Source organism: Embiotoca jacksoni, unplaced genomic scaffold, assembly GCF_022577435.1.
Source record: "Embiotoca jacksoni isolate LCO1_2020_lvr unplaced genomic scaffold, fEmbJac1.0.p SCAF_31, whole genome shotgun sequence".
NCBI classification, from domain to species: Eukaryota; Metazoa; Chordata; class Actinopteri; family Embiotocidae; genus Embiotoca; species Embiotoca jacksoni.
Window position 1 is genome coordinate 1,766,089 of NW_027185383.1, and position 22,572 is coordinate 1,788,660.

Below are 22,572 nucleotides of genomic sequence, written 5' to 3' on the forward strand. Positions count from 1 at the left end.
GGATGTTGAGACAACATATACATTATCTAAGGCAAAAGAGAATTGCACAAAGTTACAGAATTGATTATCATTATGGTGAAGCAATAAATGTGCACTGACGTAGCTCTATGGCTGTAGCTCATGGCTGGAATGATTAGAGAGGAAAGCCTTATGTTAACAAGTGTATGGGAATTTAAGACAGGGTGGATAACGACTGTCCAGTTTTTGTTTATTGCATTTATGTTCAATCTATTCTACTTAATCTTCAAGTATTGCTAAATTATTCTTCTATACTTCTGTACTGTTTCATCTCAATATTTAATTTACAAATTATTTCAATTTTCTTTTAATGAGCTGTACTGTTTGAAAAAAAAGAAAAAAAGGTGTCCCATGATGTCAGCGTCCTGTGCTGCTTTTTACATATCCTACTATGTTTCTGCTCTGAATGGTTCAGGGAATAAAGAGGTTGTTGACCAGGCAACCTATCTTCTCATCTCCTCGCTGATGGAGGGAGGGGGTGCCTGCTGTGATATGAATCAGATGCTGCCATGATTGAAATACAATGACCTGACAACACAGAGTCTCTCTCTCCTTCAAGGTTATCAACAGAGATTATCAGGTTGGTACAATGGACGGCTGCTTCACAAAGGTAGGAAATGGTTGCGCTCTAAATGTATCCTTTAATTGTAATTTTATATCACTTTAGACTGCAGTTATTTTAAAAAATGAATAAAATAAGAGCATGAGTGGGAATTATGTACACTGATGCTGGTATATCCCTCCTATTGTTGCTTGTAATTGCAATACTAGGAGAGAAACAATACCAGCATGGAAATAATAATGTACCAATTATATATCATTACATTGTACAAATAATTATAATTATTAGACAATATCCTGAATCATCAAGTTACATCCAGCTAATTTATATACAAGCTAACATAACCACTCAAAAAACCCCACTAACTTTGAAGTTACCAAAGCACGCTAATGCTGCTACTAAAGTGGGTCATATGATGTTTCATGCTAATTAATTATTTGACAACCCCTTATATGCTGCAGTATATGTAATCTCTGATGGTTTTGTTTCAACTTGTGGAGGCTGCTCTTTTCTCAGTACTTTACTTTTGATTTGTTTAGTCCTCTACTCACTGAGATATGGATTGATTTAGCACTTTTTCTGACTAACGCCTACAATTTAGACATCTGACTGCTTCAACTTTTGTAGTAGTTGTTACAGAACACTTTGAATACTCCCATATTAAGATGGTGATTGCCACCCAGCAACACAACACCTCTTAGGTTCGGTTACTTTCAAGTTGGATCTGGACTTTGAGTTTCCACCATTATTTCTAGGGGTGGTATTAACAATGTATTTAGCAGGTTCGCTTGCTGGGAATGTTGTGACGTCGCTAAAACAAATTCGGGGTTGAGAAACACCAGCAGTCAGACTCTGATGCAGCAGTGATCTACAATAGTTGCTGTAGTTGTACATGCACACTTTTCCAGTGCAACAACAGGTTAATACCAACATTTTAACTGCACTCTCCTTCAGTCTCACCTTCAAATAAATTTGTACAGGTTGTTTTATCGCTTCTGTACCAGTATGTTGCACCATCACACCAAATCTCAGAAAATGCCTTCCCCCTTAACATTACAGCCCTCTAAACTGTATTAACTGCGTATGTCCAAATTAGATTCATTAATCTAGATTTAGATTTTAGTGAGGGAAACATTCTATATTTGATAGTCGATGTTGTGCAGGAAGCAGTAATTCATGTCTTGGAGTCAGTGAGAGGTTATTAAAAGTTTGTGCATGTATCATCGTCTGAATATAAAAACTTAATGAGGCCTGTTGAGGCGGCAGCAGCCGAGGAAAGTCTTTGAAAAAGGGATGATAACACGCTCTTAACACTTCTGTGAACCGTGGCGGAGTGCATCACTTTTCAGACATTTCACAAGGGACGTAGCTATGGGGGTCACTCCACCATCCACAATGGATCTTTGGCAATTCGACAGAGAAATGGAGAGAGGGTGGGCGGGGTGGGGAAGTGGTGGGGTTCTCCATTATATGCCAGAGTAGAAGGTGAATGTTCTCCGAGGACTTCTGGCTTCCTGTAATGCTGCTCAGCGTGTTACAGGAACGCAGCATTTGGGGAGAAGGAGCTCTTTGATCAGTTAAATGTTGTGTGACGAGAACACTGGCTGGCAGTTTCACCTGTGTGTGTTAAGTGTTTAGAGCGCTGCTCTGAGATGTTGTGAATCTAGGCTTGTAGCAGTCAGTAAACACAAGCTGCTTGTGTGTGCGCTCTGGCGGACCAAATGAATACTGGAGACAAGGAGTTGAAACTGTGATGATGTTCATGCCAGAGTAGCAACATGAGGAACGTGCTTACGTTCAAATGCTGTTTGCTATTATGCAATATGAGGTCAATCACTAGTAAGTCAGGGGTTCCAAACCTGGGGGTTGAGACCCCCTATGGGGTCACAAGACCAGTATCAGGGGTCGCTGGGGCTTTATTTTTGAGCTTTTTTTTGTCACTTTAGCTTATTATGAAACATAACATCTTCAGTATGTCTGAGAAGATTGATAGTACTGTTATACAGTATCTGCCAGCTAAATATGAAGCTGTAATCAGATTTGAGTCACTAGCCACCCCCCCCCCACACACACACACACACACACAAATGCACACACTTCCCTCCATAAAATGTGTTGTTAGGTTTTTTACATTGCAGAGCAGCAGCTTGAAAATGGCCTAGAAGTGACTGCTGCTAAACATGTAGTGACTATTCTACACTAATTCTGCCGTCTGACAACAGAAATATAAAAATATGTGCAGCTTTATTGGTAATTCAGCTCTGTTAATGTACACAGAGAGAAGGAGAGAAGCAACCAAATATAACAGCCTGAAATTATCTGACACTAGGCAGAATAAAAATATGCCGCATTTATTCACAAATATGCTAATTAGCAAATTACATCACCAAGCTACACGTCAAGCATTGAGAGTAGTTGGCCAACACTGGTTTTGTTACCTTTAGGCAAGTTCTCTCCCCCTGCTTTCAGTTTTTATGCTAAACTAAGCTAACAAGGACATGACTCCCTATAAAAACACAAACTTCAGTTTTTGTACACGGTGTATAGTTTGATAGCTCTAGAGGAGCATGAAGGCAGATCGTGTTTCCTTTGGACAATCCAGCTATCTGTTTCCCCCTGCTTTCAGTCTTTATGCTAAGCTAAGCTAACTGACTGTGAGACACGAGGGTGGTATCACTTTTCTCCCTGAAATGTTTTTTCACACCGGTGTCGTGACGAATAAACGACACGAAAATGTGAAATACTCACCAGCGAATATTTCAATGTGAAATACTCACCAGCGAATATTTCAATGTGAAAACTATTCATACGAGCAGCAATGCAAATTTGCCACAGTTGCAACACTAAAAACAAAAACAACAAATTATAGAGATTGACACCAGCTCATTCAGGACAGATTCAAAATGGCACAAATATCTTGTTAAAATAGGTGCAGATGGTATTAAGGTATTCCGCTAAAGGTGGAAATCGTCAGTACTGTTGTAAATATGTGATCTTTTTTATGCTTTATGGTGATGTATCGTCGTGCACTACAGTCCGTCATATATCACTCAGTCATACAGGCAGCCGGGCAGACAACCAGGCAGCCGATCTGAGAGAGAAGGGCTTTTGTTTGGTAATATTTGGGGTTCAGACCTGATGATACGGACAAAGCTGTGTGCTGTGCCTCCTCTGTGAGAGTTGTGCGGGTGGCCAGCAAATCCCCCTACATGTGCGCTTCAGCATGTGAATGAAATTTCAACACAGCGGAAACGAGGGATGTCACGACACCAGAGAAGCACAAAGTGATTGGTTGATCCCTCTACTTGCGCCATGGAAGCTCAAAGCTGACGGAAAAAGCTTTTCTGTTGCACAATATTTGCGTTCTGTGTCAAAGTTCTCAAGACAAAAACAACGGTTTGAATGACAGAAATTAATCACTTGAAAAAAAACATCCTCCGATGTTTAAAGACCTTAACACTCAGCAAGAAAACAAATTGTAACTGTCACTTCTAAACGAGTCCTTAAAAGTATCAGAAGCTAAGAAGACAGCAACCACTGGTGAAAAGTCAGTATAATTTTAATAGCTAAAATAAGTTAGTAGGCTACCATTCGACAAGTGCCTTGCCATATTTTGATTGGTCGTGGTGTTAAATAGGACCTGTGAGACTCTCCATTGGCCATGTCACTATAGATAATCTGCTTTACTGATCTTTGTTATGTTTTTAGTCTTAAACCGAACATACTGTAGTCTACATGCTCAAATACTATGACCAATATGAAATAAGCAGCATACTGATTACTTAATCGGACATTTCACTGTCTGACATAATCTCTGCTGAACGTTAAACCCCCCAATCTCCATCACATTAAACTTCTTTTTCGGGCTGGGTAGCTCCTCCATTTTGGGAGTGATCTGTGATCTACAGCACTGTAGCTCCTAAAAAAGAAAACACAGGAAATAAGTTTAAATGAAGCATCATAAACTGCCATGCAGTCCACACTGGCTGGAGATGAACTGAGGGTATGAGAGGGCTAATTCAACGAGCAGGAGGAGGCCCCAATTTCTGCCAGGTCACAGAACAGAAATCCACAGCCAATTAACAAGAGCAAACATTACAATGCTCTCTGCTGAAACCCAGTCATCTTGGCAACGTGATGAACATTAATTACTCTACAGTGGAGAGGAGAAACAGCCTGGAGCTGATCAGAAACACGCTGTGGTGCTGGTTGGAGTGATCAACATGGAGCAGCCAGGCCGGAGCTGGAGCAACACAAGGCAGCAAGGTGCTCTTCATCCGTTCACATGCCTGCTGATGGCTGAGGGAAACTGAAATCCGGAGCTGTGCGTGCTTCGCCCCGCAAAGGCGGCACAAAGACGGTGCAGTCGGCGCACGACGAGTCGCTGTCACCCATCATAATCTTACGAATATCGCTCATATTTAGGTCAATCTGAAAGTAAAATCGTTTTGGCATCAGCCGACCCCCCCTCTTCCACTCCTCCCCTCCCACCTCCGACCCCCACACACATCGGCCTCGGATGGACAGCGAGTTAAACTGAAATGGGGGGTTTCCATTTGCAAGCGCACCACAGCCCTATTCAGCGCGTCACAAACAAAAAACACAGTCCACACCACGCCTCGGAATAAACGCACATAAAACAGCAAAAACATCTGGCACACACTTCGACCACAATACAACATCCAGCCATATTCCCTGCAGGCTGTCATATTCGAGCATTTTTCTTCTATCAAGCATTCGCACAGATGGGAGGTGTGAGACGAGCGGCATGAGGAAACTGGAATGACATTGCGCCTGCTTACTGTAAAATAAATTCCCTCGGGGGATGGAGAGCCTCCTTTTTTTTCCCTCTTGACTCCCCTCCTTTCCGACGTGCGAATTTCCCGAAATTCAGACCATGCAAAACAGGTAGTCAGTCCTTCCACCCCTCCGAAGTATTTGGTCCAGCTCGGCTGTGTGAAAGGAGAAGGCAAGCCAGCATCCGACAGAGGAGAGAGCCAGCTGTGGGGAGGAAATGAGAAAGGAAGGAAGGAGCGGCCGGGCCGGAGCACTGCGCACAGGAGAGGAGAGGAGGCGAGGAGAGCGGCAGAGGTTCTCTCTCTCTCTCTCTCTCTCTCTCTCTCTCTCTCTCACTCTCTCTCCGTCTCTCTCAGTTCACAATACAACATCCCCCCATCCCTGCCAGACAGATTGACACACGGCTTGGGTACCAGTGTCAGCAGCGACACCCACCGGTGATGAGAGGGACTGCAGTATGGAGGGTGATTAATGCCAAAGAACGGCGGCAGCAGCTGGACGACTGAAGCATGTCTGCTATGTTACTGCAGGTACTTCAGGACAACATTTAGTTCATTAGTTAGATGTATGTACGACTTTAGACAAAAAATATGTCTTTCCCAAGAGTTACTCACCAAATGGCAAGCTCGGATACATTTTTGTATATTACAATGATTGTCATTGCAATTTTTGTTCAATTATTATATTATTTCCCTTCTTAAGATTATATGTTTTTGTCATATACACAGTAAAAACACACGCTGAGGTGGCTGTCATCCTAAGTGCTGTGTCCCACAAAGGAATTTCAACCATATTGCCACATAGCCTAAATATACAGTGTATATCATGTTTTTTTGTTTTGATAGGTGTTTGTTTTGATGGGTGTTACCAAAAACACAGATCATGCATTTATTAAGGATACTGGGATACCTGATGCCAACGAAGACTACTGAATAAAAACGTTCTGCAAACTGAGGTGAACAGTTCTTGTTCCTGGTTTGCAAATCAAGGTGCAAGGACATCTTTATGTATCTTGGAAGGCATGTTTGAGTTGTTGTGGAAGCCCATGGCTCTTTTTGAATTGCGTGGCAGGCTGCTGTCTGGTTAGTTGTCAGCCTGTGACAGAGTACAGGGTTTATTGTCTAATACGCCTACACAGCTTTTAATCAAATTATATAATTGGCAATCAATCAGAATCAACAGTGTTCTTCATTTTCACTAAATGGATGCAAAGTGGATGAAAAAGATCACAAAATCATTATTCCTGTTTTTTATGAGACCAGTGTAGGTTTTTTGAGAGCTTATCTAAACAACAGTATATCTGAGGTATAGGTTAAGTTTAGGTGCGCTAACATGCGAGCTGTTCACATTCCAACTGATTTAAGATATAAGACATCTGCAAAAGGAAAGTGTTCGGAGAGCTTCCTTGTACCAGTAAGCTCACGGTTTGTCAATAAAATCGTTCTGCATGGTCAGTATACACCAGCGTGAGCTGCAGAGTCAAAAGCACAAAGCTGTTGGAAGAAAAATCCAAAACGACTTTTATTCAGTCAATGTAACGTCTGAGAGGGAGTTGTCAAACCAGGGTTCAAATCCTGTTTGTAGCAGAGATATTTTACCTTCAGCTCAGGATTCCTCTGAGACAAGTGATCCGTCAGTGAAAACATCCCTACCTGTCCAGGCGATGCAGCGAGTTCTGCTTAACATATCTCACTCTGAGACCATCCCCAGTTCCTTTGGTAAATTGGCTGGAAAGAATACAATACTTACACAGAAACATACGCCAAATCAGGACAAAGCTTTAGTAGAGAGAGTTGGAACATAAAAAGAGGCTGGAAAAAAGTTTGTAACCCAGTTGAACTGAGCGCTGTATATCCTCAGACTCTTTTCTATCTCTGGCTCTATCTTTATTCCTTTCCCTCTCATCCAGTCTCTTCTCTCTCTGCCCGTCTTTGTGTAACATTTCTTTGTTCAGTCAACTGTAAGCTATTTCCAAATGCCACAGTCAATGGCATCAGTGGCAAACTAAATCTTGCACACATTGTTCTCATATACAACATCTGCTTCACTGAACAAGAAATGACTTGGGATGTTCAGATTATCTCCACGTCACAGCCAAAATGTCACGCCATAACGCTTGAAAAAGCAACAATTTTAATTTATACCAAACTGTAAAATATCACTGAATATAAGCATATTCATTGTTGCTGCAGTGCTAGCTCCAGTGAAATGCCTTGTAAATCTGTTTATTCATTTATTTGCTGTATCACCCTCAGCATGCTCTCCTTGTGCTACATCTTTCAGTACTCCAGTCGAGCTATTCTTATCTGTAGCCTATTCGGTGCTGCTCTAATGACCTGACATCTCTACGGGGATCATTAAAGTTTCATCTGACCTAATCTAAAAATTGAAGTCCCCTTAAGCAAGGCACTTGTCTGCTCCAGTGGAGCTGCTCAGTGTCCATCAGCAGGAGGACTGCGTTTGTACTGAGAAGCAGCTCGTAGGTGTTAGGATAAGTATGCATGCATGTGTGAAGCATGATGCTGCAGGGCAGAACACACACACACACAAAAAGATTTATGAACCCATGTGAATTAGACTGAAAGCAGGACGGTGGTGCGACAGCGTGGTGAAAATGCAGTTCCAATCCAAACAGAGATAAACACTGACACACAAAAAAAATGATATTAAAATAGCTATGTATGTGTTTACCTAAAAGTCAAACCAACAAGATTTTAGGAAAGTTAGAGATGCATACACCCATTATTTTAGGCTTTGACTTATGGGTCCCATTTAAATGGTAAATGTTCTGCACTTGTTTAGCGCTTTATTACCTTGGCGGTCTCGAAGCACTTTTACACCATTTCCCATTCGCCCGTTCACACATACATTCACACACTGTGTAATGAGGCTGAGCTGCCATTGCAAGGTGCTCGCCATCAGGAATACATTTACACACATTAACACACCAACGGTATGGAGCAGGAGCAACTTGGGGTTCAGTGCCCAAGGACACTTAGACATCTGGACAGGAGGAGCTGGGGACTGAACCACCAACCTTCCGATTAATGGGCAACATAGCCCCATCTGGTACTTGTAATGGTTTGGACTTTATTTCCATTTTGTAGCTTTTAGTTTAGTGTAGGTTTCCTGTTTTACCTGGTAGTCACTCTCCCTGTCTGTGTAACCGCCCGCGCTCATTCCCAGAGCGTCAAATACTGCTGTTTTGTTACAGCCGATGGTGTCAGGTAAATACGCACAAGGTGCCCTTTGCTATCAAAGACACACGCACAAGGTACCTTATGTGTTATGCACCGTGATGAGCCGGGTGGAAAAGGGTCATTTGAGTACAAAGAGGATGAAGTCTGCAGAGGTGTGGGATGGTTAGATAAGAAAACAGATTCACCGTTCACAGAAGTCAGCTTGTCACCTTCGGCGTCCATTTGAGATGTGGAGTTGCACGGCGCCCAAGACCAGTGGCAATATGTATGCCTATATGAGACACGAACAGCTTTCAGAAAATGCCATTACTTGACAGAAATAAAAGTTATATTATTTGACGCACGTTGGTCTTAGTTTACTTCACTTCATGTCCTTGCATGTCTGCCCACCCTGATTAATTTCATTTGGCCCTCACAGTACTCCTCTCCCTAATGTGTCTCTTTCTCATTTCATTCCAATGTTCAAGTGCAACACCAGCAGTTTCTGAATTTATTGATCCACCCTCGTAGTTACATCAGTTGACATGATTTGCCACAGTGGAAGGCCGCTCATGTTAGGTAGCTAAAAGGTTTAAATTTTTTTATCAACTTGGACACTTGCTGGTTAGTTTCTTGTCCCTTCTCTTCCAGCCAATCAAATGTTAGCATGCCTTAATTCATCGTCTTTGACATCGGAATTATCTATGACTCACTCTAGAGATAATCAAGACAGGTTTTTCCAAATATTGGTAGAGACAATTCTGCCCTCTCAAGACACTGCTAGGACCATGTCCATTGTGTCAATAAACTATGCCTGTCAGTTTCAGGGACAGGTCTTTCATTTTGGTGATTTTATTACAGATTTCATCTTTGAATTCTCAGTTGATCTATTGCACTGTATTTCATCACAACACTATTTTGAAGAATGCGTTTCACCAATTTGCTATAGTCTTATTTTTTTCCCCAGGAATAGTGCGAAATATGATGGGTTTATTTTATATTTCCCCCTTTTTGGTTATCTGTAAACCTATTCGGTATTAAAGTTCGACTCATACCATTTCTTTCAAGGGGACTTACTGCTTGTATCACAATTTCAGATACATTTTATTAACGTTGACAGGCGGCTTTGCTTCAGACACCTCTAATTTCCTCCCTTGCAGCTACTCTGAACAGCAACAGCTCTGTAACTCCACTACATTCCCCCATATGATAAAAAAAAAAAAAAAAAAAAAAAGATAAATAGTGTGTGTAACAGGGGCTGACAGGAAGATGTATTCTTTATAGTGGAGGGCATAAATATACAAAAATATATAAATACGCAGATCTCCTGCAATAAGTCAAATGCATCTTTACTATAAAGTAATATGCATCATTTAGACCGGTCATATTTTCATTAGGTTATATTTAACCTGTTCCAGCTGTATCATTCCAAATTCACAAAAAACTAACATGCTATAAAAAGTACCGCTCTTGGTCTTAATTAATAGACAAAGCCAGCGAGATTGGTGTTCATATTCGTTTTTCTGCTGAACAGCTCCTCTGCCGATAAATTCCTGTGCACACTCAGGTCTAGTCAGATTACAGCTAACCAAATTCTCTCTGAGTAAAATATGACACGGCCTTTGCTGAGGTCTGAATCGTGTTTTTTTTTCTGTGGGAGAAACTTCTAAAGAAATTCCCCCCTCTGAAGGTTTAACTTCATGTAGAAATCCAGGAAACAGGAAGGAGTTTTGGTCAGCGAGAGACTTTGTCAGCTGGATAATTTAAAGTGTACTCTTTATTGAGCATACAGTAAAAAGACTGCAGGTTTCCTTGATCCACTTCAAACTGACACAAACCATGCTGTTAAATAAGATGTACAGTAGGCTATTACAAGCACAGTGTCACTCTTTTTCCCTAGAGGTTAAACCATTGCATAAAATGAGGCTGCTTATTGTTGCTGGACATCTTGTATCTCCAAAAGTTGCACTTATAGTCAATTTCCTTTCTAAAACATTCAGCATTGTTCCTCGTAATATTTTATAGGAATTCTCTTCAGCTTTAGATGAAGGGCACATTAAATGGTTTCAGACTCGCATAGCAAATGTGCTTAAAGTTAGTAAAGGTGTCCCACAAAGCTCTATGGTTGGTCCACTTTTATTCACTATATGCAAAATATAATCTCTGCTACTGCAAGGTGTGATGTGCATTTTTAAGTAGATGACTTCATTGCATGTTACCTCCTCTCCGTGTCATGGTTGAGTAGGGGCAAGGACCCAAATGCACGACTCAGACACAAGCTCTTAAGGCAACAAAAGCACGTATATTTACAGATGGGAAAAAGACAAGGTAAAAATAAATCCAAGGAACGCAAAATCCAGCACAAAACAAGATTATTCCAAAAAGCGGGAGGATTTGGGCACGACATGGTGTTCACTCTGACTTTATAATCTGGTAAATGGGAGAGACTGGAAGTGGCTGACTGATTGTCAGTTGACAGCAGCTGGTGCTGATTGGGGAACGAGGAGCAGGTGAGGTGAAGTAGCAGGCAGGAGAAGAGGCTTGAAGGAGAGACAGGATGAGACACACAGAGGACCTCTGGTGAGAAGAATGAAAGACGCAGGTAGTGGTACAGGGAACAAACACAATGTCTAATCTATCTACTGCAAAATTACACCTTGCTTTTGATACATTTTAGATTATGTGTTGATAAAAAAAAAAAATTTTTTAAAAAAGGCCACAGAAGAGAATTCAGCCCTATATTCCTACCCTTCAAGGTTCTCAGATTAAAATTGTTGATTGCAGATATTGAAGTATCTGGCTGGAAACATATTGACTTTTAATACCAATGAAAAACACAACAAGCAAACTGCAAAATTATATTTTCTCTGTTAGATGAAAGACCACTCTTTTTCATGTTGTTTATGGCACCACTGTCTGATGAGGCAGAATTTACAAAGAAGTTTTAAGCTTGAACAAAGTTATAATATAACATCTACTGATTCTAAACTAGGGCCATCGTCAGTGATGAATCCTGAGATCGTCGGTTGTTTCGGGTCTCTCGAACATCAGACACGTTCCCTCAGGCAACCCAGCTGAGGTGGATCAGGCTTCAACTTGTGCTCTAGCTGCACTCTCCCACAGATGCACTCTCTTGACCCAGAGCCACCTGGAGGCTTTTTTCAGCAGCCACCCTGATGTGGTGTGACACATGTAAGTGTAAGCCCTACTGAAGGACTGTCCTTCAAAGCCTCTGCAAATTACTTCTGCAGGAAAGCACCTTGTCTTCCAGCCTTGTTTGTGACTAGGCCCTCATATTTCTCCATCTTTCACTCAAAAGCCTCCTTCATCTGGTTCTCCCATGGCACAGTCAGCTTCATCATGACAATGTTCTTTGTTGTTTCTGATACCAGTCCGATGTCAGTCCTGAGGGTGGTCTTGGCGACATGTTGAGGGAACCCAAGTTGCCTACCCAGGTCCACTGTCAGACTGATGAGGTTTTGGCCTTCTAGCTGATGGTGATTGTACTGTAGATGGTATGTGCAGTGGTCTTCAGCACCTCATCAGCCTTCCCAGAGTTTTTGGACAGCAGCTCAACATCTGCTCCAGGGGCCCCTTTCTCTGGCAAAGAGAGCATGTCAATGTGTCAACCGAGCCCCAGCAGTGCAGGTGGGCTGGGAAGGACATCACAGACCTCCTTGACCAAGAACTTGATGCGTTGTGGCCTCCTCCAGAGGTCAGTCCACCAGGTCTTCCTCTCTACAGCTTGCTCCATTCTGGTCCAGCCACCTTGCTGTGTCATTCCTACTTCTGTGCTGGCCCTCTCCTCCACAACAACGGCTCTCACCTCATTGTGGACCAGTGGTTTCTGCTCCCTTCCCCAAGCCTTGTCATAGCTGGGATTTAGGCAGGTTTCTAGCCCAGCCCTTCTTCTAGCCACTGTTCCCACTACGACTCAATGGCATAGCTGATCTGCCTTCTCAACTACAGCCTCTGCTCTGCAAGTGGAATAGATTTATAAATGTTTTCTTTCAATTTTTTTTTCAATTTTTTTTTTTTTTTTAAATATAAAACAGAGTTTGAAAAGCTGCATGCAAGTATTGAAAGTAGCGAGAACACTGCAGTAAATATAAAAAAAATATATGGCAAGTTGCTCTTCTTCCCAACTTATAAAACATCTGTAAATGATTTAAGAACCATTATTCAATACCATAATAACAGCTATATATAAATGGTGCCTTGTCAGAAAATTATATTTTTACCAGTGTACGCTTACAGTGTCTTCCTGAAAGAGTCAGGTGGGGCATAAAAAGGGTGACTTCTTTTACCAGCAGAATTATTTGCAATGAACATTATAACGTGTTTCTGGACAAATAGCTGTACAATGCAAATAAAAATAATAAAAAAAAGTTTTATGTTTTTTTTAATCACGGTTCTGCGTGTGTTTGTTGTGCTTGTAACTCCCTCTTGTTAAAAACAAAAGAAGTGACCTCAAAAAACATTGTAATGGATGTAATTTCAGCTCAGTGCTATACATTAACAGGGAGACATTTTTAATAAGCTCTCCTGAGAATTATTTCACAGCCTGGAAACACCTGATGTAAGACTTAAGTGATGTAAAGCACAGCTGTAGAGACAGTCAGTGAGCAAGTGAGCCGAAACTCAGTTCTGCCACCAGCACACATCTAACAGAAAAGTGGAGCTACACAGCTTGTGAAGCTGGTAAGATCTGACATCAGCTCGATGCCACTAATCAGATTCCTTTTTCAAAACTTCCCAAATGTGTCCTGCTGAAATCCTCTGCCATAAGAGCACAGAGCAGAAGTTGTTTCTGCAGAAACAGTCTAAGATGGTGGTACTGCTCACTGTCAGAGGTGAAGTCATCGGACAGGACAGGTTTAAAAGGGTCCTTCTTTTGTCAGAATAAACAATTATTAAAAAAAAAGATGAATACAATTTTGCTCTTCAAAAAGGTAGCGAGATGTTGCTGAAATGTGACATATAACAGTTTACACACAACGTATACAATGTATAGTATAGCATAGTGGCACTGAGCATACTTGATTGCTACCTTTTTCAAATAAGCTGTTTGTTAGAAAATATTATATTATTTTGTTATGTATAATTATTACTTAATATATAAAGGTATTCATGAAATCCATTGCTTTAATTTTTTGGTAAATGACAATTAAGTTTCCCTAGACCACACCTCACAATGTTAGATTCTTAATAACAATTTAGTTGAACAATACTGTTTGATTGGTTCAACAATTAACAAATTGTTGTATTTCTGTCTGTATCCGTTCTTGCAGACAGCATTGCCACCCGGTGGTATGAAAAGCTATTGCGTACAGTTACCTCCTGGCATTAGAGTACTTAAAAGGGGACTTCACCAATTTTCCTCCCATCATTATAAATGTGGGAAAATATCTGTAGGAAGTATATCTCTCTTCTCTCTGTGTTGCCTGGACTGAGATCTCCCTGTTCTGCAGGATTCCAGCCTACCGTGCTTGAGACTATCCATCCTTGTTGTTTTCGGCCCATTTCCTCTGAATTCTAGGTCAAACCCACCCAAAAGCAGCAGCCTGGAGCCAACAGGAAGATGCCAAAGCACTCTGGTTTCCTTTGGTTATAGACCACCATTTTCAACAATGATTGAAGTCTTTTTCAGGAAACCTCAATTACTAGCAGTAATATATCATCGAAACAACATCATGGAAGGTCAAATAGCTCCCATGTTACATTCACATGTGTCCCTGTAGCATCTCTTCTTATGTACTGTTGTTATTTATTTTAGATTTACAGATATATTGTCCACGTTGAAGCAAAATACATCTCAAAGTGTGCTTTCACCTCTAATTATTTGGCTGCAAGTTTGGTACAACTCTGGATAATGAAAGCTCCAAAAAGACAATCTAAAATGGAGTCGTAGGTTTGTTATTAGGGCTGCAATGAATGATTATTTTCATTATCAAGTCATCTGTCAATTATTTTCTCAAATATTCAATTGTTTTTTTAGTCTTTAAATGTCAAAACATGATGAAAAGTCATCCAGTGTCTCCCAAAGCCAAATGTCGTGTTTTGTGCCGATTAACAATCCAGAACCAAAAGATATATTTTTGTTATCATTGAGTACCAAATGATCCAGGTAATATTCACATTGAAGGAGCTGGAATCAAAGAATTTTTACTTGTTTTTGTTTTCTTCATTAAAAGGGATTACTTTATTAATTAAGTATCAAAACAGTTGACACTTTATTTTCTTTTGAGAAGCTACTTGAGTGATCAACTAAGCACTGCATTTGTATTTTCATGTTCAATAATTGTGATAAAAATGAAAATTGACATATGATGTCAAAACTATTATGAGCTTAGTTTCCCGATGTCTTCAGGTACTGTGGGGAATATAAAGTAAAGTAGTCTGGAGCACATTAAACATTTTTTTGTTTGTGCGATTATATTTTTCCAAATTGTTCTTCTTTATTTAGCTTTATTCAATTAATTGTTGTTAACACTTTTACATTATATAGCCTATCTAATAATTGTATGTCTATAGTTGTTCTGAATTATATTTCTACTTCTTTGCCTTTGATGTAAAACACATTGTTCTGCATTTAAAAGGATGTTTGTTTTTTGTTGACTAATACACTGATTTAACCAAGATTTTAAAATATTTATCTACATTGGTCTTCAAAAGTGAATCTGTTTTCATTTAAACTACAGCACAGTAGTTATACAAAACAACTTCCCTGTAATTGACCACATCACAGATGAACAGACGCGTCAGTCGTTTGGTTGTCATTTTTCCAGGTGACCTTGAATGCATCACCCGCCCCGGTGCTGCTCGGAGCTCTCCCCTCTCATCCTTTTGTGTCTGCTGTCCAATCGGCCCTCAGATGCGGGTTGCTGGCTGCTCATTGGTCGCGAAGGAGGAAGATGCGGCGGCCATGGAGAAGAGACTGAGGACTTTTCAAAGCTGATTTGATTGATAAGCCGAAATTTGTCGCCTTGCCACGTCGCCGTATGTCGTGAAATCTCATTAGATCATTACTGGCGGGACGCTGCTCGGTCCCGGGGATTTTGATTTTGTTTGTTTATTTATCTGGCTCCGTCTTGTTTGTGCTGTCGGGTCGGTTGATGTGGTGTCGGGCCCGTTGCGCTGCTTTAGGTGAAGTCACTCCCTACAAAATGTAGCTTCGGTTTACACAGCAGAAGAGTCGTCACTGAAGGTAAGAGGATGCTTACAACGCTACTGAATACAGTCCTGAGTTATTCCGGGGATGTGATCTGACTTGTGGTTCCGGTCAACCTCGATCCTGGACTCGTGGGCCTGTTTGTGAACGGGCTGCTGCTGTTACTTCAGACTGTGACGCTGTTTGAATGAATTAAAAGGGGAAATGTTCAGACTGGAGACATGAAAGTAGCCTATTGAGATACATTATTGTCTCTATAGCTTTGAAATGAATCATTGAAATAAGGAAATATAGTCCTGTTTCTGCCCTTTTGTGTTCATTATAGAATATTATGTTGGCTATCATAAAGAATATGTTTTTCAGTTATATGACAACAGGCTGTTTGAAGCAACTTAACTCGTCTTCCTCGTCCTCTCATCAGTTCCAGCCGCTGCACTCTGTGCGATGTGCAGGTGAACCTCCGGGGGTGAAGCTGCGGCTCATCTTCTTGCAGGTGTTATTGTGTGAAGGATGCGCGAGCGATGTCTGATGTTGAGGCCACGTACGCAGACTTCATCGCCTCCGGCAGGACGGGGCGCAGGAACGCCCTGCACGACATCCTGCAGAGTCCCACCGACCCCGAGGGACGAGAGCTGCCCCTCACCCTGTCCCTGTCCCAGCTGCACATCAACGCGGGAGGGGGAGGTGAGCTGCTCGGGTCATCTGCCGTATACATCCGGGAGTTCGTCATGTACACTACAGTATTCTTGACTCTACATGAAGTACATTTTGTATTTGGGCGTGTGCATGTTGCATCGTTCGTGATAACATTGGTATCATTTTTTAACCTGGTAAAACAAGCTCACGTGAAGTAATGACATCATATCAGGTAGCGTGACGCTATGATGTACGTCACGTGCATAACGTGACCACGGCAACAACAAGCACGGCTGAAAAGCAGGTGGTTCCAGACTTCAGTCGTGCGGACGTATTTCAGTTGCACAGATCAGATGTACAGTTGTGTGATAGTTTAACTGGTGACCCATTGTTGCACTTTATAATGAAAGCGTCCTGTCGTGGCCATAGTAGCTGTGATGGGAGCATTGCTGTGAGGTGGTGCAGTTGTAGAACTCTGTCTCAAACCTGATGCAAAGCAGCACCAAGCACAACACGAGTGTCTTTGCTAGTTTCAGGTCAGTCATTATGTTCCCATCCGGCACCCATGTTGTTCAAATAACATGTATTTTTTTGAGAATAATGTGCACTCATCGGTGTGTCGGTCTTAACATGAGTTTTGATCCGGCACGTCGCTCTTCGCTGGCATTTAGTGATTGACCAACAAAAACCTGCTCTTTTGTCAATGGTTCGGTATTTTACTGCTATTTTAACGGTGCATTTGATCGTATGTGCCTCATATGCAGGCGCACAACACGCCAACATACACAGTGACGTGCAGCAGCTTGTCCTTAAAGATAAAAAGATGACAAGGTGAAAGAGTGTTGTTGTAAACATCAGTCTGCTCCATCTGCACATGAACACGTCCGTTCCTACAACTTGGCATATCCGCTGTTATAAAAGCAATTCGCAAAGATGAAAGTGCACTGGTCTTGTAAAAGGAATGTGAGTTGACACTTTGATTGGTTTATTTCATGTTACGCCCAAAACACACCAATGAATAATTAGGACACTAAGTACACCTCTCTTTGAGCCTTACCTTAGATTAGCTGCTTTTAAATGAGTTTAAGTGGATTTGGAAACACTCCAAATGTACTTGTGTTATGCGCTTTACACTAAGGGCCTGATTTACTGAGATCTCAAATAAAGGGTACTAAGTTGCGTGTTCCTTCTAAAAGTTTGCACGTTTTTTTTCACCTGTTTTGCAGGTGATTTACTGAGTAATTGCGTCATTGAAATCAGGTGCAAATCGCTGTAATTAAATGAGGGGTTTGTGTGTGTTAAAGTGATTCCACCAATGGAAAACAGAGCAAAAGGAAAAAGGAAATGTGATCCCATTGAAATTAAGAAATATAAATATAACAAGAACAAAATGCTGTATTGAAGATTATCAGTGAGGAAGTCAATACTGTGGGAAAATAAAAAGGCGAAAAAAAGGCTTCATAATAAAACGTCGGCAAATAAAACAGGAAGGACGGTGGTTGAGATCCTCCAACGAACACTGATCAGCAGGTCCAGTTCTTTCTGTGATGAGCAGGTGACTTGCTTTCATTCAGTGCCTCGCGAGTGCTCGTGAACCTTATGAAGCTACCTGTGAATTCTGCGGGACACATTCAGGACCTGTGAGAACACACCTGAATAACGGGACTGGTGGGATATCCAAGCAGAGACACGCTGGAACGACCCAGAGGCAGGACGATGCTGAGTCGGAAGAAGTTTTGACTTTGCTGGTATTTCCTGGCTCCTCCGTGTTGTTGGTTTTAAATCATCATTCAGTTCATTCAATAACTCAGAAATGTCTTCGCTGGATAAACGACATGTTTGAATAATGTATGCCTCTGACATCAAAAATGTTTCCACGGGTGTAAAACCACGTTCTCTACATATTCTTTAGTTTCTCTGTGTCTCCTTCTCACCAATAAGAGCAGCCGTCTCTCCAGATGTGCGCATCTGATTAATACGTTCCTTTCAGTTGTACTAAAATAAAATTTAGTAAATATCGTTGCGGCTGCTACATTTATGTATTTGCAGGTTTCCCTCCCAGTATTTTGCACCTTCAGGTAGAAACGTCCAATATTACATATGCATGCAGGCAAACACGCAAAATGGACAACGTGTGTTAAAATGCACATTTGAAAGACGCAATCATCACAGCACGTCGTTAGTAAATCTGCTTGGACTTTTTTTTTGTGGGTGGTGTGGAGTTTGCAGGTGATTTTACTCACAAACCTTCAGTGAATCAGGTCCTTTGTGTTTAAATCAAGCTCATCGTGGGTTGGAGATCAGGTTGGATGGATGGGTTGACAAAACATTATACTTAAACAAGTAAAACTGCTGTTTATAGTTTCAATGTGATCAGCAACGTTTCTTTTAACTTTGACCGTTCCTCATCCCGACTGGTCTTTGTCTCGTTATAACCATGACAACAAATGTCCAACATTCCCGCTGTTGGTCTGGAAACTAATTCAGGAAGCACACTAACTGGTTGTGACACATTAATGGGATTTCTAACTTTATCTTAATGCAGTCGTGTCTCAACTAACCAACAGAGCAGATATACTGTATGCTGGAGCAAACACTGGATGTTAGTGTCTATTTCTTAGGGACAATTACAGAGCTGACGATGATGAGGCTTTCATACGATTTGGAAAATAGCGACGCAAAGTTTTTTTTGCAGTTTATTTTCCTCCTCCACTTACAAACTGAAGTTTTTGCAAAGTGAAACGTAGGAGTAAAGAAAACTGCTCCTACTTTCTCCGCAGATGGAGACGACACTGAGGACAGCCAGAGCTCCTCTTCGGGCCAGAGGGAGGCGGGGCAGAGGAACAGCTAACCTGCCGCACACTCCCGCCAGCAGACGGAGAGTCGCAGGACGGATTACATCCGCCATCGTGATGAATCTGTTTGTCCAAAGAAGGCTGGTCGCCGGAGGGTAGTACCTTCACTGCTGACATGCCTTTGAGCAGGGCACTGACCCAACCCCTAAACATCCACTGTAGAGGTGCTGCGATGTGAACACCCAGTGCTCCACGTGGCTCTGTTGTGCACTACAATTCATTACAGGGTGCTTTGTCAGAGTTGGGGTGTAAAACTGATTTTACCTTCAGTCTTAGTTACTAAACACACAGGCTGGATGACTGAAATGAAAAGAGAACATAGACGGGGCTCCTACGTGAGTTTTCTAGTAGTTCAAGTAATTTGTAAGACCACTGGGACGTGCCGATATAACGGTCACAGTGCATGTTTGTAGAGGTAGTGATGCTGATAGAGATTATATTGCCAGTTAATGGCTTGTGCTTCCTTTAAATTGACATTATTGCAGAAGGAATTGGATTCAGGAGTAGAAGAGCTGGAACAAAAACACTGGGACTTGGATGTGTATATGCTGAAAAGTGAGTTCACTGTTCTATAGGAAGCAACCGGCTGTAGCGGAGCAGTAAGTTGGGGGTTATGTTGGCACCAATATTATGTAATAATACATTTCGAGACAGTAGCGATGACAGATTTTAAAAAAATAAAACCAGAAGTGATGATGGTGTACTATGTTTTAAAATGTTTATACTTTTTTTTTTGTATCTTTTTTATCGATGCCATTATAATCAACCTTCTTGGAGTAGTTTGACAGTTTTGGAAATCATTTTTTTGCCCACTTGCCAAGAGTGAGATGAGAAAATTGATAACACTGTCCCTGTTCAGGACATTTTCAAAAAGAAAAGAAATGCATGAAAAACATTATTTTATTATTTCTTTCATTTGTTTCCAAAATAAATTAAAATATTTAATAGTGTCTAATTGGCCAGAACTTGAACTGTAAAATTGAAGGATTTGGCTGAATTTTCAAATATTATGTGATCACATAATTGTGCAGGGACTAAGTAAATAGACTAGAAAGAATGAATAGACTCGTGAGAGTAATTGTTTGGCAGTGTCAAACTGCACCAATCTTAATGTACCGAACAGTTGGGGACAAATTCACACACCTTTACAACCCTGCTGCGCCTCATACAGGAGCTTTATGTCGCTGGGTTAGCAGAAGCTCAGCTCAGCAAAGCATAAAGACTGGAAAGAGGGGGAAGCAACGAGCTTTGTTGGATTCAGACGGAACAAAATGAATCTACCTTCATGTCTAAAGCTCACTAAATAACACTTAACAAAAAGGAAACAGCAATCAGCTGTATTGCGTTGGGCTCTGTGCTGAACTGTTGCCTGGTTACCACTTCAGACTCCAGGAAGAAACTTTTTCATGAATAAAGCAAACGATAGGATGTGTTAATTAGTGACTTTCAGAGGTGCTAGTAGGTGCATGTTGTTACCTTTGGATAGCTGGCGTTTTCCGCTTGTGTCCAGTCCTCGTGCGAAGCTGCAAACTGTGTCCGTATGATATCAACTTTATGTGGCCATATCTGGTTTTATATTTTTTATTTCGCTGCTGTCGGCTTTGTTAAACTCAAGTCAAAAGTCTCTGTGCTGGTTGGTTCCACCAGAATACTAAGAAAGCTGCAAATGAATTAAATGAAAAACAGTTGTTGCCTCGATGTTAACTAGCTTAGTTTGAAGTTTTAAGTGTTGAACATTTTCTTGCTTAACTTTTTAGTACAATTATGCAGCTTATATAATGTGGTAAATATCATTTTAAATAATAATCGTGTTACACAATAAGCCGAAGCCTGTCATAGAAAGATGATACTGTGACTTTGTGTTTTGAAAGAAGAAATATTGTAAAAACACATTTTATACAGACGAGCTCTACTGTGATGTCATATTGTTATAAACACACAAAGCGAGACTTTCTGACCATCAACACGCCTCTAATAACAGTAATAAACAGCTGATCCCAGTGCTGCTGGAGAACTGATCGTGGTGCTGTTACATCGCAGCCAGTGTTTGAGAAGAAAGTCTCTCATTTACATCTTTCTCTCTGTATGTATCATATCATTATAATTAAATGATATTTGCAAGGAAGTTCAGGGGCACAGCAGTTATAAGCAGCAGATGTCATTTTACACAACCCCCGAAGTTAAAAAAAAAAAAAAAAAACAACAACTAAATTACAACCTTGGAGCACCTCCATGTTGCTGAAACACATAAGGCCAATTCCTCCTGACCTTTGACCTTTGACTTCCTACTGTATTTTTCAGTTTGGATGAGTGGGTTTACTGACAGATCTGCTGTTCAACTCTGTTGCGGGCTCTCTGATGTGTTCAGAAGCTGTGTCCTCCTCTCTTCTTATCTTTTCTTTTTGTTCATTGATTTCCTGTTGAAGAGGCAACACTTGTTTTTATTGTTTTCAAAAACTTGTGTTGATTTATGATCAGCCATGGATAAGCTAAGTGATCTGACCAGCTGCTGGCTCCAGCTACATATTTAGTGTACTTGCATGAGAGTGGTATCGATCTACTCATCTGACACTCAGAAGTAAACTCTATAAGTGCATCACCAAAAATGTTAAACTATTCCTCAAATGTAGATATGCAATACTCAGTGGAGCTTCCGGTAACTGTAACATCTGTTTGTTTGTGTGAAAGTCTCTATCTCTGACAGGGAGGCTGAAATACATTCCTGCTACGTTGTGTGATAGCTTCTACATAATGATCATCTGTACAGATCACCACGCATGCATTTTGCAAACTCTAACTGTCCCGTAACACCACAGCTCGACTGTGACTCCATGCTGATGATAATCTATTGGCTAATGTAACTCTTGTTATTTTGTAATCCTCGTTCAATCAGGTGTTCAAGTTGTAAACTGCCATGTGACTGTTATAAGTGACTCACTCCGGCTTCAACAAAACCGTGTAAACTTAAATGTTCACCATTCAGCATGTAGAAGTACGGCAGGTGCATGATTCTGCTCAACGTGTAGCTGTTTGTCTGAGTGTCTATAACCATATTTTCTACTTCTGGTGTCGAACAAAGTGAAATAAAGAACGGACGAGAGGGAAGTGTCTCCCGTGTTGTTGTACCTCTGCAGACTCTCCAACAGGCGGCACTGTTGGATCATTTATGAAACTTGAGGTTAAAACGTGCATGAAACTGCAACTGTGGCAAGTTTCATAGTGTATAGATTGTGTTTAACACTTCTGTAACCAAATATTTGATGAGTTCTTTAAAAAAGATTATATAACGGTGAGAGGTCATTACGATATCTGCAGAATTCCTCAAAGGGAGTTTGACATATTTTGAAACTCGAC

At 41.1% G+C, this 22,572-nt stretch overlaps 2 protein-coding genes across 5 annotated transcripts in view; one reads left to right on the top strand and one right to left on the bottom strand.

Moving 5' to 3' along the window:
* ctnnd2b (catenin (cadherin-associated protein), delta 2b) overlaps positions 1-5,696 on the bottom strand; it is a 182,138-nt gene extending 176,442 nt beyond the window's left edge. For 2 of the 4 annotated variants that reach the window (XM_069164419.1, XM_069164418.1), the window contains exon 1: positions 5,383-5,696. The gene's annotated coding sequence lies outside the window, so the exon portion shown is untranslated. The remainder of the gene's footprint in view (positions 1-5,382) is intronic. The other 2 variants (XM_069164421.1, XM_069164420.1) reach the window with 1 other exon arrangement.
* Positions 5,697-15,449: 9,753 nt separating this feature from the next.
* Positions 15,450-22,323, top strand: pkia (cAMP-dependent protein kinase inhibitor alpha). Its single transcript, XM_069164550.1, has 3 exons — positions 15,450-15,763; positions 16,149-16,411; positions 19,144-22,323. The coding sequence occupies exons 2-3, from the start codon at positions 16,249-16,251 to the stop codon at positions 19,212-19,214; spliced, it is 234 nt and encodes a 77-aa protein (XP_069020651.1). The 5' UTR covers positions 15,450-15,763; positions 16,149-16,248; the 3' UTR covers positions 19,215-22,323.
* The last annotated feature ends 249 nt before the right edge of the window (positions 22,324-22,572 follow it).

Excerpts from the sequence above, each read along its gene's own strand:
- pkia (XM_069164550.1), top strand. The coding sequence starts at position 16,249 with ATGTCTGATGTTGAGGCCACGTACGCAGACTTCATCGCCTCCGGCAGG. Across the intron at positions 16,412-19,143 it reads CATCAACGCGGGAGGGGGAG|ATGGAGACGACACTGAGGAC; the intron begins GTGAGCTGCTCG and ends CTTTCTCCGCAG.